The sequence below is a fragment of the Eleutherodactylus coqui genome, chromosome 8 (genome assembly GCF_035609145.1).
Source record: "Eleutherodactylus coqui strain aEleCoq1 chromosome 8, aEleCoq1.hap1, whole genome shotgun sequence".
Taxonomy (NCBI): Eukaryota; Metazoa; Chordata; class Amphibia; order Anura; family Eleutherodactylidae; genus Eleutherodactylus; species Eleutherodactylus coqui.
Window position 1 is genome coordinate 54,343,871 of NC_089844.1, and position 16,666 is coordinate 54,360,536.

The window sequence follows — 16,666 nt, forward strand, 5'->3', positions numbered from 1 at the left end:
TTCTATGTCAAGTCTGTATCATTACATTATATTTGATTTCATATTTTTAAACATGGTTTCATATTACTACTTTACTCATATAAAGTGACCCCTAATGTAATTGTTGGTGCTTTCCATATGATTAGTATCAGGGACTTAACATATTTGCATTTTGATACAATTTACAAAATGCCTGCATTTAAAACTTGCTGTGATGGTGAAAATATCAAAGTTTGTCCTGTGTTTTTGTATTGCCCAATTATGTTAAAATAATTGGGCAATACATAAAACAAGTCCATTGTTTGTTGTGGTTCAGAGTAAAGAAATGCCTAATTTACAGAAAGTGATGCCTGATGAACTTCCATTTCAAAGTTTGGAATCTGTTACAAAATTGAATGCATTAGTTCTTTCTAATAGCGTTATGTTGCATACTGTATGTCTTCAACTGATGTTATCCTCATTTGCAGTCCCATTTATCTACTTGTGTTTTTTTTATTAACTACTTGTATTATAGACACAAGAGGACGACAGGACTTAGACAGTACCTATATGATACGGGCCACAGCCTAGAACCATCATTCCATGGTCATCAAACTTTATGTCATGCTCCTGGAGAAGAAATGAGTAAAAGCATTAACCATAGCAAAGATATATGGATCATAAAAAACAAATATTGAAGGGTAGTCAGTACAGCTCCTCGGAAATGTCTCATCAAACCTTATGATTCTATTACATTTATAAATAGTGAACCCAAAGGTGTAATGGATACCCATACGTGTGAACATTATTCTTGTAGAACACACGCTCTAGACGCTTTTGTGTTTTTTATGGAAATAAAGTTCAAGTGTTCTTCAATATCTCAATCAAGTAATTCTAGAAGGTAATTAGAAGGTATTAGAGATTTGCCAATATTGCCCCTATGGGTTAGAACACTTATGGCTGTAGCTCATTTGGCTAAAACTAGCAGTATAAGTGAGAATAATGTACAAAATAGTGAACTTTGTGTTAAAAATACTTAGTGGTCACTGACTAGGTAGCCTTTGAACAGACTCATGTAGATTGCCAGCAGCAGATTGTTAGCGGTAAGCCTATTTCATACTATTGAGTTAGTCATAAACTATCAGCCTACAGATGGGAAAGTCAGAGCAGCAGATCTCCTGTAGTACCTGTCCGTTATAGGTAAGGTAGAGGTAGTTTGTTACTGCGGGATATTCAGCAGCCAATGTATCAATCTGTAGAATAAAAACAGATACAATTTTAATTAAGATTGAACAATCGGACACTTGAATGTTGTTGGGTTTACACAGGGGCATCCCAAAAATACACTGCATAAATGCCACTTTAAGGCTATGTTCACATCTTCATTCGGCGCTTCCGTCACAGATCTAGCATGAAATGTGGGACAAAAAAGTCCTGCATAAATGACCTTTTCGATGGTAAAATGCCAGATGGCTGAAGAGAAACTAAACAAACCTCTTTATAATCAATGGGGTCTGTTCTACCCCATTTGGTTTCATCACAAAACGGGTCAGTTCAGCAGGGGATTCCCCTTTCCTGCTCCTATAACAGAGCAGGAGAACAGAATCCCCGAACACAGATGTGAATACAGCCTAACCCTACTGAATGCAATATTGATATAGAACTTATATGACACTTATTTAAAACTTTCCATGGTGTCCTCTTTGCGTTCTACAAAACCTTAAACACAAATTAAATTTTATTATGCACAACTAATGAAAAATAGCAAGTATTGGGCAACATAAAATGCACTTACAACATAGGCACTATAAATTCAATAATATCTCAAAACATTCACAATCATTTTAATAAAAACACGTTGGTGTTTATATAATACCTGTTTCCCTGAAAATAAGACATACCCTGAAAATAAGACATATCGTGATTTTCCAGAATTTTTGAGGATGCAAAATGATTTTTCAGGCTTTTTGAGGATGCTTGAAATATAAGCCCTACTCCAAAATTAAGCCCTGCTAACAGTTAATTTAAAAAAGTTAATTTAAATAGTGTCCAGGCAGCTATACATGTAAAAAAGTTAAACCTTTTTGAACAAAAATTTATATAAGACACTGTCTTATTTTCGGGGAAACACGGTAATATGGGGCTGTAATGTATTTGTTCATCCGGCCCATTTATATAGCGGTCCTTTTTCTAGTGCTGTGTTGAAAAGGCCAGCTGTGGGATATGCTAGTACTATATACATATACTATACTATATAAATAACAGATGATTATGAATAATTTCAATGATAATGTCCCATTAAATCAATCTTCTACATATTAATAGCCATGACACTGCTATTCTAAACCCAAGAAGCTATGGAAAACAGGCACTGTGATGGGCCTTAGGCTATACCACCTTGTCTTTGGCTAACCATCCAGCAATGAAACAGTGCAGCATTAATTAGCTCAAACCAGGATTCTATTACCTCATGGCAAATGACAGGATCAAGCGTACAAATGCATCTGTGTTACAACGACGCATACCAAGTAACTTCATTAAAATAGAGGAGCATGCAATGAATGCAGAATTACTTTGGTAATGATGGGGCACTTAAAATAAAGTATTAGCCCATAAAACAATGTTAGCACCTCGGGAGAAGGCTGCAAGGCTAGGTTTTTAGAGCCAGATGCTGCACGTTTAAACCAGGTCAGCTCCTGATGCTTCGTGATTACAGGTTTTTATATACAGTTTAATTGCCACTTCAGCGGAACGCCACCGTTTCAATGGGAGCTCTCAAAGAGCAGCATAGAAATTGCTTTGTGGGTGAAATAAGGAATGATGAAGATGGAAAATGAAATTGTCTGACAAAAGCAGGTTAATCTATCAAATCATATAAATATATCAAGATTTTAGTAGTAATATCATGCAAGCCAATCAGAATTCTCCATTTGTGCTTTTGTCTAGAAAGGTGATTGGTTTAAGCAGTAAGAGGATTCTAGAAGTTAGATTTTTATAGATTTATAAAGTTATAAAATGTCATCCTCAAACTGGAAGAAAAGTGGATGTTTTTAACTATGTTCTTAAAGGAAAAATCTAGGGAAAAAAAACATTTTATCCTGTTTAGGCCCCTAATGTGGGTATGGCAAATGTGACTTCATGATGTGCCATGAAATCCATGTGATACTGTGTTGTGTCCACCTTTGAGGATGAAGTAGACCTAGGGCCCACTGCAACTTCACTGTCATCAGGGTACTTACATAGCATAGCAATTAGAGATGAGCAAGCATACTCGGTAAGGACAAATACTCAAGCGAGTATCGTCCTTTTCGTGTACCTCCCTGCTCGTCCGCAAAGATTCGGGTGCCGGCGGGGGTGAGCGGTGGGTTGCAGGAGTGAGCAGGGGAATGGGGGTGGGAGAGAGAGATCTTACCCCCGTTCCCCACCGCTCTATCCCGCCCCCCCCCCCCCCCCCCCCCCCCCCCGCCGGCACCAGAATCTTTGCGGACGAGCAGGGAGGTACTTGAAAAGGACGATACTCGCTCGAGTATTTGTCCTTTCCGAGTATGCTCGCTCATCTCTAATAGCAATTTTAAAAAAAATTGGAGTTTTCAACTATGTTTGCTGCTACATACAGCACCTCCCTATCGCTGGGCTTTCTGGACACCATTCAGTACAAATTTCTGGATACACCCCTAAACAGTAGCAACTAAATGAAAGATTACATCCCCGGTTTGTACATGAGTGCAGAATCTTATCTCACATCTCCAGATCATCTAGAAACGAGAAGGAAATAGGTGAAACACAAGCTGAGATACCATTTATGCCCTCTTAGGGCGTGTGCCCCCTCTTATAATGGTGCTTTATTTCTATTATGGATATAAAATGATCTTCAATTTGCTGGCTAAAACTTATTGAGAAACTTCAACTTTACAAACTGGTCTGCTCACGTCTGGCTTTGAAGGATCTTCATTAGTGTTGAGTGAACTTTTGAAAAGTTTAGTTGGCAAGTTCACTGAATTTCTGTAAAGAGTTTGGTTCAGTCCAAAGTAGTTTGAATTGAATCAGAACTTCATCACTGCCCCTAAAACTGGTGTATAACACTAAGAGCTATAAAAGCCATGTATAACATTAGGTCTTTTAAAGCGCTCAGACAGACGGGCGTTTTTTCGCGCGATTTGCGCATGCGCATGCGTCTGGCGATTTTATAAAACCATTGCTTTGCAATGGTATCGGACATATGAGCGCTTTTTATGCGCTCGTCCGATAAATTATAGAACAGAAATCGCAGATCGCACCTATCTGCGATTCCTGTTCTCTTCTCTATATGCGCTCAATGGGGCCGGCGGCAGCAGCGCCGACCCCATTGAGAACATATAGTAGACAAATCATTCTGTAACAGCTGTGGCAGAGAAGAATGATGTTTGCCCATTGAATTCAATGGAGTCGGCAATACAGCCAGCTCCATTGAAAGCAATGGGCTGCCGGCGATCGCGGGATGAATTTTCGGGAAGGGCTTAAACATATAAGCCCTTCCCTGCAATTCATCCAGAAATGTGTAAAAACAAAAAATATATATATACACTCACCTGGTCCCGGCAGACGGAGTTCAGCCGCGGCCGGCGGCAGTTCTCCTGAACTGCTCTCTGTAGTATTCAGCAGCCAGGGATTTATAATCCCCGCTTGCTGAATGAGCTGCCTCTGATTGGTCACAGCCTCACCAATTAGAGGCAGCTCTCACTCACACCCATTCATGAATTCTCTGAATGACAGCTGAGAGCTGCCCCTGATTGGTCCCTGTGCTGAGCCAATCAGAGGCAGCACTCACTCACCCATTCATGAATTCATGAATGGGTGTGAGTGAGAGCTGCCTCTGATTGGTCAGGCTGTGACCAATCAGAGGCAGTTCATTCAGCAGGAGGGGATTTTAAATCCCCGGCTGCTGAATACTACAGAGAGCAGTTCAGGAGAACTGCCGCTGGCAGTGGCTGAACTACGTCTGCCGGGACCAGGTGAGTATATATTTTTTTTTTATTTTTACACATTTCTGGATGAATTGCAGGGAAGGGCTTATATATTTAAGCCCTTCCCGAAAATTAATCGTGAGATCGCCCGCAGCGCATTGCTTTCAATGTAGCTGGCTGTATTGCCGGCTCCATTAAATTCAATGCGCTGGACAGCGCTGCACTGCTCCGGCCCGTTTCTATTGAAACGCGGCTAGGAGCAGTTTTTTCGGGCGATTTTTCGGCCCTGGTCGCGCGATTTCCATCATGCGATCCGCAAATCGCGGGAAAAAGTGCCCGTGTGACTAAGGCCTGAGAGTGTATTTAAAGGGGTTGTCTCGCGAAAGCAAGTGGGGTTAAGCCTCTGATTGGCTGGAATCGGCACATGTGACGGGGGCGGAGCTTCGCGATGACGCGTACAAGGGGGCGGAGCCAAAATGCCGGTGATGCCGAGACGAGCCGAATGGAGAAGATAGATCTGCGCAAGCGCGTCTAAAAAAGCAAGAAGACACCGAAGTTAGACGGAGCCATGGCAACGGGGACGCCAGCAACGGAGCAGGTAAGTGAATAACTTCTGTATGGCTCATATTTAATGCACGATGTATATTACAAAGTGCATTAATATGGCCATACAGAAGTGCTTAACCCCACTTGCTTTCGCGAGACAACCCCTTTAAGTACTTTTGAGCTGTTTTTAACGTAGAATTAATGAAGAAAAAGGACAAAAATGGAGGAAAAGGAAAAATGAAGAATAAGGAGAAAGAATATTTTTTCTTTTTCTTTCTTTTCCCTTCTTTTTAAAAGAAGGAAATAGAAGAAGGAGATAAATTTTTGCAAGTTCAGTAGAGCTAAACCACCCAAGGTTTGGTTTGGCAAGAAACAGAACTTTTGGTAATGTTCAACCCAAATCAGGGTTTGAGTGTTTCGGTCCTCTCAACACTAATCTTTACTGAGGCACCAAATCAAAGCCCCCGAAATCTTTCAGCTCTGTCCTCCCATCTAATTTTAATATAGTTACAATGTCACAGTATCATTTACCGCATCATAGTTATTGAACCACTTTAGTGGTTGAATATTCCACTATATTTAACCCATTTAGGACCAGGCACTGTAAATATACGGCGCATGGTCCCGGGCTTTAAGCCCAGCCATATGTAAAATTATGGTGGGGATTAAAACCTCTTGCTTCTGCAATCAATCTGAAGAGACAGGATGGGTTGTAAGCTATTAGTAACAGCTGATAACCAGGAGGAGGAGGCAGGAGGGGTTTTTAACCCTTTCTGCCTCCTCCTTCCCCGAGTACACAGCGCTCAATGACCGCTATGTACTAAAAAGTGAAAGTGGAAATGTAACTTCCACTACGGAGCCTGGGGGTCACGTGACTGCCAGGATTCCATGCTATAGCAGAGCTGGAGGGTGGTACTAGACCCTGATCACCTCTGCCAGTGACTAACGACACTACAGAGGATGTTTCTCCCTGTAACTGGGACTCCTATGGATGCCCCAACTACAGTGGGAAAGTGTCAAATAATAAAAAAAAAACATGTGAATGTCCCCCAGAGGTCTTATATGACATCATGTAGGACATAGATAGTAAAAAACATAATTACATACACAAGTAAAACAAAATACCAGAATAAAACAACTATACATACATAAGAAAGAAAATAACCCTAAGCCGGCGCCAACCAAAACCGTCCCTATATGCGCCCTATAATCATGCATATTATATATCAAGACATCCAAAACAAAATGAGGAACCCGTTCCCATACTTTATTTCAGCGTAAATATACTAATTTAAAAAAAAATTACTAGAAATGGTAAAAAAAAATTCTTTTGTTTTAGCTTTTTACCACCAATAAAACTAAAAAAAACCTGAAAAAGTCAGTGAAAAAGATATTTAAAAAGTAGCCCTATATGTCACGAAAACAAAATGTAGCAAAAATTATTTTGATAGCTAAAGGAAAAAAATAGGGCAGTAAATCCACCACAAGGGTAAAATCCTTAAAAAATGTCTGGTCCTTAAGGGGTTAAGCAAACAAAATAATTGTGTTTTTGATCAACTATCTTGATGAAACTATTTCATGGGCTTTGCTGCATTGTAACTAGAGATGAGCGAGTATACTCGCTAAGGCACATTACTCGAGCGAGTAGTGCCTTAGCTGAGTATCTCCCCGCTCGTCTCTAAAGATTCGGGGGCCGGCGGGGGGGGGGCGGGGAGCAGCGGGGGAGAGCGGGGAGGAACGGAGGGGAGATCTCTCTCTCCCACTCTCTCCCCCCCCCCCCCCCCCCCCAACTCACCTGTCACCCGCGCCGGCCCCCGAATCTTTAGAGACGAGCGGGGAGATACTCGGCTAAGGCACTACTCGCTCATCTCTAATTGTAACCCATAGGTTGTTACTGCTAAGATATGTGATTCTTTAGGACCCACGTCCTGTACATACGAATACTAATACTTAGGAAATAAAGACAAGCCTGTTCTTTCAAACTAATTGCGGAGTTTCTGAAGCTTCCTGTTTTACTACTGTCAAGAAACTGTATTGACAAGTTCAAAGAGATTAAAAAATAATGTATAAGAAATCTTTGCGTTTTTTTCCTGATGTGACAACCAGCGTCTTCAAAGTATGACCGTGGTGTCATGGTTCTTGTTTTATGCTGAAATCTTCCTCTCTTGCATTCTAATATAAGCTCGGAGATCATTGAAATTCCTGTCCACATCCAATTTTTCCTGTTCAATTCCAGTGTGTAAATATTGTGTTAATGTAATCTGTCTTCACAGGGTTGTAAATGTTAGATATTTGTTTTTGTTTTTTAGTAATGTCCTCCGTGTCCTTCAGGTTATATGACCCTTAGCCCTGCTGCGGGACCCTTGATACTCGATGTAACCAGACTAAAGCTTGTATAAATGTTTTCATGCAATACACTTTGGTGAACAATACTTTGCTCCCATTTTACTTGTACTATCTCTCGGAATTTTGGAGTCCTTGTTGCAACATTTACATCCAAGGAGGGAGGATTCCGGGTGTTAAATGCTCTCAGAATGCACATTCATCAGGCTCAAAAACGGAGAGGAGGACCCCTAAGTTCCACACTACATGTCAATTGGTACGCGGATTTTGTGCAGATTTTTTCTGTAGCATGTGAACGAAATTTTGAAAATCTCATTCATGCTGCTACTACTGTAAATGCTGCAGATCTTCCATGTAGACGGTCCACATGAAAAATTCACGGCAAATCCGCTCTATGTGGACATTCCCTTAGTGCGATTTATTGGATTGTTTTCTGGATACCTGACCCAGCTTACTTTGGTCCGTCTTCTGGATTAACCCTCTCTTCTATTATTAATATGTGACTCTGGACTGCCAGATTGGCTTAGACCTGTAGTGCTTCTTTGATGTTCTGAGCTGGATTTAGCCTTCTGATTTGGTTTGTACGTATATTCTGTATACCCAGTATTTATCCCTGGCTTACAATGGTTTATGCTTTTCCCATCTGCCCATTCAGGCATCGGTTGCTGTGTGGACGTAACCAGAAGGCTCCTTGCACCCAGGTCCTATCCTCCAAGAGGAAAGCAAAGGTCCAGACCAGGTGCTCTTAAAGACTCCACCAAGTAGAGTAACCAGTGTCGAATCCGACCACTGTGACCTTTTAGACAGACGAGCTAGACTTGACCGTGACATTATCAATGATAACTTATTTTTTTAGTCCATGTATTCCACAATGTTGGGCTATCATATTTTGTTCCTCTGCACATATTTACATACTAGGAAGTGGCAACCCTTGGTTTTCCATTACACACGTGATTCGGCATGGAAAGAATACATACCTGCTTGACCCATGGCTTGACATTTTTGTTCACCCTAAGCTCTCTGGTTTGAGCTTCAGTCAGCCCCAGGCACTTCCCAATATACCGATCAGAGAACCCAATTTGCTTGGCACGACGCAATGTATCTTCTGGTACAGATTCACTAAAGTAAAACATAAAAGAAATCTTCAGACTGCATTCCATACCATCCTGCCCCATAATGACCTTAATTCATAGATTAATTATAATCTCACCATGAAGCCTATATTTTTTACATTGAATATTATATACTACGGAGGGATATTTTCACTGTTTTATAAAGCAAGGCAGCTTTTATTCATTTATTTCAAACATGCTTGATGTTTGCTTAAGATTTCATCCTGCTCCTCTTTGAAAGTTCCTGCACTCCTTATATGCCGTGTTCAATAATACATGATAAAAGGAGAATGAATAAAATTCCTCCTAATGAGTAAGTTTTCACCTGTCAGAAGGAGCAGAGGGAACGAAGGAAGGCAATGGACGTGTGTGTGACGCATCCCAATCACCCAGACACAATTCAGTGTCCCTCACGCATCCTTGTCCTTTTCATCGCCTGGATTTGTGACACGGCTAATCATCCATAGAGGGTACACAGGCCATGCTACAATGTACGCCTGGCAACGTCCCACCGAGACTTCCTTCAGCTTTAAACAAACATCACTAAAGATATTTTATGCCCAGCCTTAAATACCCAGAACTATATCAATTATACATCTTATGGAGATATATCACTGCCAGAAACAAACTTTGATGTTGTAGAATATGTGCGGACTGGGTTTAGACTTCAATTATGGCTCAATTAGAACATGTAAACGGCTATTCATCAATGGAATATATTAAGTTAAATATTGTCATGATATAGGGTTCTGAGTTGTTTCATATGATTAATAATGCATGTAAAAAAATAATGAAAATCAGTCCAGATAAGCAAGTCCAAAAAATTACTGAATGATCAAAACAAGACAAAATTCAGTCTTATGGCATAGAATGTAAATAATATAAGGGGCACAATTAGATTGAGGATGGCACAAAAGATGATTATAGGTTATGTATAGATTAAATTAGACGCACCCGGTGTGAGCAGTCTATCAATGGACAGGCTGGCACACCGCTGATCCTTCTTCACCTATAGCTACAATTATGGTTGTCCACTCCACCAGTGAATCCCTATCAATATCGAAAATGGCCACGACAGCGTCTAGGGAATGCCTAAGGCATGTCTGTGCATTGGCCGCAGAATCAAGGAAATGACAGGTTAAAAAAAAATCCCATGCTCCGAAGTGTGTGGTTTACACGCAAAGTAAAAAATACATGTAGAGTTTGAACTTACTTTGTTGAGGGGTTTGTGAAGACTGACGCACCTCCTCAAAAATCCAAGTTAGCCTTCAAAATTAATGCACGTTCCATCCATATTTCTTTTAGAAGAGTAGATGCTCTTCCATTCTTTATTCCAAATACATAAGGTCAGTAAAGTACAGTAGGAAAAGTGCAACGCATTTGAGGTCTTTATATCATGCCTGCCTCCTTTATCAAGCACAGAACTGTAAGGGCTTATCGCTAGTGTAGGTGGTTCATTGGTTCCGGAAGTTCCCTCACACACTCGCCTATACCCAGACTGTACTTTACTGTCCTAATGCATTGGTAATAAAGAATGGAAGAGCATCTACTCTCCTAAAAGAAATCTGGATGGAACATCCATTTATTTTGAAGGCTAACCTGGATTTTTTGAGGAGGTTCGTTGGTCATCACAAACCCCTCAATGAAGTAAGTTCATACTCTCTCTATATATTTTACTTTGCATGTAAACCACACACTTCGGAGTGCGAGATTTTTTTGTAACCTGTGATTTCTTTAACAGTAAGCTGTTGTCACATACAGTAGGGGAGGTATAGTTTTCTATAAAGTCAAGTCTACTAAGCATTCAGTTTTTAAGCACCTGAGTCATCCCAAGACTTATTTCTCGTGTTCACACAGTAGCAATAGGGTCGTTCAGTGAATAGAAGTGGAGCACACTGGAGCTCTGCTTACCTTCCAGCCAACTGCCTTTATAAACTGTGAACAGGCAGTTGTACATAGATGAATGACTGCCTGTTTACATTGAGCATTAATTCGCTCACTATTCGCTTCATTTCAGTGAGCTGGAACAAGGTGTCTAGCAACTACTGAGGGATTTCTTGCTCAGTACCCTGTCGGGTCCCATGTATAAATGGGACAACTGGCAATGGAAATCATTCCCTTTTTCAGCAGATAGTTCTCCCATGTAAAGCCACTGTAAGGTAGAAAGTGTTGATTTTCCTATAACACCACCATAGGGGAAATGAAGATTACAGAGTTCTCAGTCCTCCAGGGCAAGAGACACTCTTTGTAGCCATTCTATGTTCTAGTTAATAGATGAGGGTCCTGAACAAACTGAACAAGGGACCTCCAATATTAATTCAGAGAAAACATGATATTGGAAAAAGGGGTTTTCTTAAAGACAACCCCTTTGTCCACCACAATGCAGCCTGGACATGCTGAAATAGAATGTAAGTAAAGCAATCACACGACTAAGCTGTGGAATAACCTGCTTCAGTGAATAGATCCTTAGTGTTGCCATTATAAATATAAAAGTGCATGAGCACACAAAGCCAATAGAAAAGAATGGCTCAGTTTCTGAAATAAAGTAGCCATATTTCTATATTTTTATAAAACCTCTTTAAAAAGTCTTTATGGAACAATTAGTGTATTAAAACAACCAATGACCTGCTCGAAGAAGGAACACTCTAGTCATTGAAGAACACATTGAGATCTCTGCAGCCTCATTTCGTTTTTCCTATTCTCTCCAGTAAGCTTCTTGTTAAATACAACAACTTTGCAAGTATTTAACTGAAGATTGAGTTTATCAAATTGGTTTTCCAGGATTTTCTTTGGATGACCTATCCTCAAGATTAGGGGGCAAAATTATACTAGTTCAAGCATGCAGTGGCTCCAACGATCAGCAGATCGGTGGAGATCCTTGGCGGCAGACCCAAAATGATCTTTTATGGGTCCCACCCTGAGGAATTCAGCAATAAAAAAAATACTAGAAAGCCCCTTTAGGTTTAGGTTATACTCTCTTAAGGGTGGAGTTCTTGCATGTCACACCTCATGGTACTGCTGATGGGTCCATGTTGTTGTGACAGCATCTATAAAGACATCAACAATACTTGGGCAGTGGTATTTAAGCCATTGTCAGTTTGCATTAAAAGGCCTAATTTCACCTAAGAAAACATTGCACTAAATACTAACCCGCTGCCGTCATGCTTTCTGTTGATTTAAAGCAGGATAGATCCCTATGTTCCTGTAGTATACACCAAATTTTGACCCCAACCTTCAAAAATCATGATTCATGAGACAAAGCAATGTTTTTGATTTTTTTTTTTTATAAAGCTAGTCATACACATAACATAATGGTCAACCAAGCAATTTGGCCAACAACTTTCTCTCTCAACTTCACCATATATATACATAGGCTTAGCCAAGCATGTGTACTGTTTTCAATGGGGAAAGCAGAATAAGTCACTGCCAAGCGCCTCATCTCCTGCAGCAACAGAGGAATAAATGGATATTCCAGTGGCATTAAGTTATTCCCTATTCCTAGAATAGAGGATAGCTAGGTGATCGGTTAGAGTGCGACTACTGGGACCCCAATTGATCGCCAGAACACGAGTACCGTGTCCCCAAAGTGAATGAAGTGGAAGTGTACATGCTTGGCTAATGCTCCATTCATTTAAATTAGTACGCTGGAGATTACCAAGTGCTTGAACTTGTCTGTTTTTGGTACTCCCATTAAAATGAATGGACCGGTGTCCAAGCATGCACCTTTCCGAACCATTCCTTTTGCCAGTCTCTCAAGGAACATGGTACCCCCACTGGGCTGATTGGTGGGAGTCCCAACAGTTGGACCCCCCCCCCCCCCCCCGATCAGCTAGTTATACTGTATTCTGCAGATAGGGGATAACCTAATGTCATCGGAATACCCCTTAAAGCATGTTGAAATCCAACATGACTGATTTGGAAGGCATACATTCACATTAGACTATCAAAAGCTCTGATGACTCTTTACATTAACGGGGCATTTTCACCCACAGTCCTGGCACTCACTGTTTTGTAAATTATTTTCTGTATATTACAGCACTTTAGGTTACCAAAAAACATCTTGTCTGGCATCAACACTTATTTCACGGTCACAAGATCATGTTCCCTCTCTACTGTGTGGTCAATGACTGAATATCATGACCAGGGGCGTAACTATAGAGGATGCAGGGGATGCGGTTGCACCCAGGCCCAGGAGCCTTAGGGGGCCCATAAGGCCTCTCTTCTCCATATAGGGAAGCCAGTACTAAAAGGAAAGCATTATAGTTGGGGGCCCTGTTACAAGTTTTGCATCGGGGCCCAGGAGCTTCAAGTTATGCCTCTGATCATGACCATGCGTAGACACTTAGATTTATCAACTTTCCCAGGCCTTCGAGCATACTGTAATTTTCAGGTACAAGATTTATTGATGTCTTCATGTAAACTATAATAATAATAAAACAGCTAAATGGAAAAATTGCAATACAATGATCCTTTGAAGTATACAGTAGTAGAGGAGATAATGCTCACTACATTTAATCTATTGTCACGTCTACTGTAAAGAAGAAAGACATATTTTAAATAATTGTAGTCAACCATGCTATTGATTTCCATATACAAGGTAAAGTCCAAGACTCTATTTCACTCTACAAACACATGTTATTGTTATCTGAGTCTGTAATGCCCCCTTGTGGTCTGATAAAAACTGAAAGAACCTGTCAAGAACTTCTGATCATAGCAAAAGCAACAAGGGAAGCTCAGCAAATCCTCATAAACTGTGAAAGGTCAAAGAAAGTCAGCAAACCGCTAAGGATAATATACAGCCAGACGCACAGATTTACTGCTATCTATTTCTCAGCTTTTTATATGGACACTATAAGACACCCTCAGATTTATGAACAAATTATCATCCCCTTAAATGGAGGAAGATAGGAAAATGCAGAGCTGGAGGGATATAAAGGGAGAGCAATGTACAAGCTGTCGTATGGGTTTGTCAGACTTTATGTAGTAAAAGACAATGTACCACGGAGCAAGTGGTTAAGAGGATAATCCTGAAGTTTACAGCGCAATGTTACTGGGACTTGCATGGCTGTGAAGTTTGATTATAGTGCCCCACTGCAATGCATCATGGCCCAGACTTTTGGGGCTATTACAAAAGTATTTTTAACTGGATTAGTGCATCTGCAGTTACTTCCTCAAATAAGCTACTATTTTGCATTGCAGGACTACCGGAGGGGTTGATTGTCATCAATTTTTGGAAATGGCATACCTAGAAGGTGTGCTGAGCTAGCAGATGTACCTCATCATGCTCCTGAGCTAGCTGCCACATAAGAAAACATCAGTGTTATAAAGGACACATGATCAGTGGAGCGCCCTATTACAGATTTTGCATTGGGACTTAGGACTTTCAACCTACACATTTGGTTGTAACTGTAGCTCATAAATGGTCAAACTACTGCTTTAGCTGATGAGTAGTGATGAGCAAACTTTTGAAAAGTTAAGTTTGGCTGGTTTGCCAAACTTTTTTGTAAAAAAGTTTGGTTTGGTCCAAATTAGTAGGAACTATTCCAGGTCACCAAAACGCCTCAGACTGGCTATAATATTGTTTAAGAGCCATACAAGCCCTATATAACACTCTATGAGTGTCATACAGGGCTTTTCTGGCTCTTAGACAGTGTTATACACCAGTGTTCAGGACTAGTATTGAGTGAACTGAACCAGTAGACCCCTGTTCCAGGTGGAACTTTACTAAAAGCTCGCCTGACTTCATGCCAAGCTGAACTTTTAGTAAACTTAGACCAAAACAGAGTTCTACTTGCTTGGTATTCTCAACACTGCTGCTCGGACTGGACCAATTATAGATGTAGCCATCATTAAAATGCCTGATAGCTCTATTTACAGCACTGTAGGACATTGTAGTTAAGTTATCATAACACATTAAATGTCAAGTTTCTGTTTGCTACATCTGCACTTACCCCATCCTAAGATAAAGAAAATTGATTGCACATTTATTGCCTGGGGCTATGATCGCTTTAACAAACACAATGTAGAAAGGTAGCAACTGGTCTACCCATGGCGCAACTATAACTAAAAAATTAAATGAGCACTTACTGTGTGCATTGACATGCCCAAAATCTGCCTATGCTGCAAGTCTTTGATGCCAAGGTAAGAACTTCACAATATATTACCTACTTTAGGATTACAAGACCCCCATTGAGGAACCAATGCTCAGATTGTGCTGTTTGTTGAATATCATACAAGTTTCCAAGACGGACGGCTCACTCATGATTCGTTTCTGTTGCCCTAGCCTTTGATGTACTGTAACATTCTGCAGTATGAGCAGAATGGTTTATATCGTTACATAAACATTAGCCGCAACAACTAGGAATAGCTTGCAGCTAAATTGTAATCATTTGCTTTAAAGCCTTATTTGATTGGACATGAGTACGTATTATTTAACATACTGTTTATATCTGAAATCAGACACTTCATTTGTCTATAACACAATACCTTTCAAAGCTTTTCATGTCGATGTAATGAAACGTATCAAAATGGTACCCACAATACTGGGCATACAACTACTTCCACAGCTCAGTTGCAATGATGCCTGCTTGTCTTGTTTTTATCATACTGGCCAGTATTAATCTTCCCCTCTGCCAAGCGCTGATGAGGTTAAGTGAATTATTTGTGCTTTTGCAGTAAATCAGTGACGGCGGTATTGTCTACTAGCACCGGTTCTAAAGACCCCGCCACCTGTTCCTGCATCTGCTTATTTTACCCAATACAAGAAAAAACGTATTTTAACCGGCATTAGGATGTTGGAGGTGTGCCTTACTTCTAACATATTCTAGCCTTGATTTCAGTAAATATAGTCCAGTCCTCTATCATCTGTTTCCAATGTGATGTGTGAAAATACAAATGTTTGAGCTTAAAACGCAATATATTCTTTGGCTTCACATTAAGCTAATTGCTTTATGACTGGTAAATGGAATCTTTTATGCACAGTTGGTTTTGTTTAAGGTAGTCTGTCACTAAATGATAACACTTCTGGAAACCTAAGAAATGTTGTGACACATAACATCCTTAGTTGCCACCATATATTGCATGTATAATATGCATATGTTTATTATTTGCACTTGGATTACATTCATACTATGATTTTATATTTTATTGTAGTGTCTTAGGAAGATCCATTATATGTGAACTGAAATGTCACACTTATATTGGATTTCCTTAAAGGGGTTCTGTCATTAAAAAAAAAAACTCTATACTCACCTATTCTTCCCCAGACAGTCTACTTACTTCATCTTCTCTTCCCCGATCTTCCCCTGTCTCCTGCAGTCCCGGGGCGGGGGGGTGTCACTTCACCTCCAGCTGGACGATTCTTCTGCTTCCTGTGGCGAAGCGTCCATTCACAGGCAGTCTTCTTCCTGCCTGGCAATGTATGCTATGTCACAGTTCACAGTCTAGTTTGGAGTGCCGAGCTATTGCAGAGACTGCGCATGCCTGCTGTCTCTGCAATAGATCAGCATTCCTTCCTAGCCAGTGAATATGTCACAGGGACGTAACCTACATTGACCTGCAGGAAAAAGAATGCGAGGAATGCAGGCTTTATAACAAGAAGAGGATCCAGACGGTCGGAGGTGAGGTGACACAGGGGACTGGAGAAGATCAGTGAGGAGTCTGCCTGGGGAGGAACAGATGAGTATAGAATTGTTTTTAATAACAAAACCCCTTTAATGTTCCTTTACACAGAATGATTATGGTCCAAAAAAAATCACCCAAACA

The 16,666-nt window shown here is 40.5% G+C and overlaps 1 protein-coding gene across 1 annotated transcript in view; it reads right to left on the minus strand.

The window, feature by feature from the left end:
* CPS1 (carbamoyl-phosphate synthase 1) overlaps window positions 1-16,666 on the minus strand; it is an 87,460-nt gene that overhangs the window by 31,310 nt on the left and 39,484 nt on the right. The window contains exons 22-24 of the mRNA XM_066575629.1: window positions 8,768-8,909; window positions 1,146-1,211; window positions 525-588 (exon numbers count right to left, since the gene is read on the minus strand). Coding sequence (XP_066431726.1) covers window positions 525-588; window positions 1,146-1,211; window positions 8,768-8,909 — 272 coding nt within the window. The remainder of the gene's footprint in view (window positions 1-524; window positions 589-1,145; window positions 1,212-8,767; window positions 8,910-16,666) is intronic.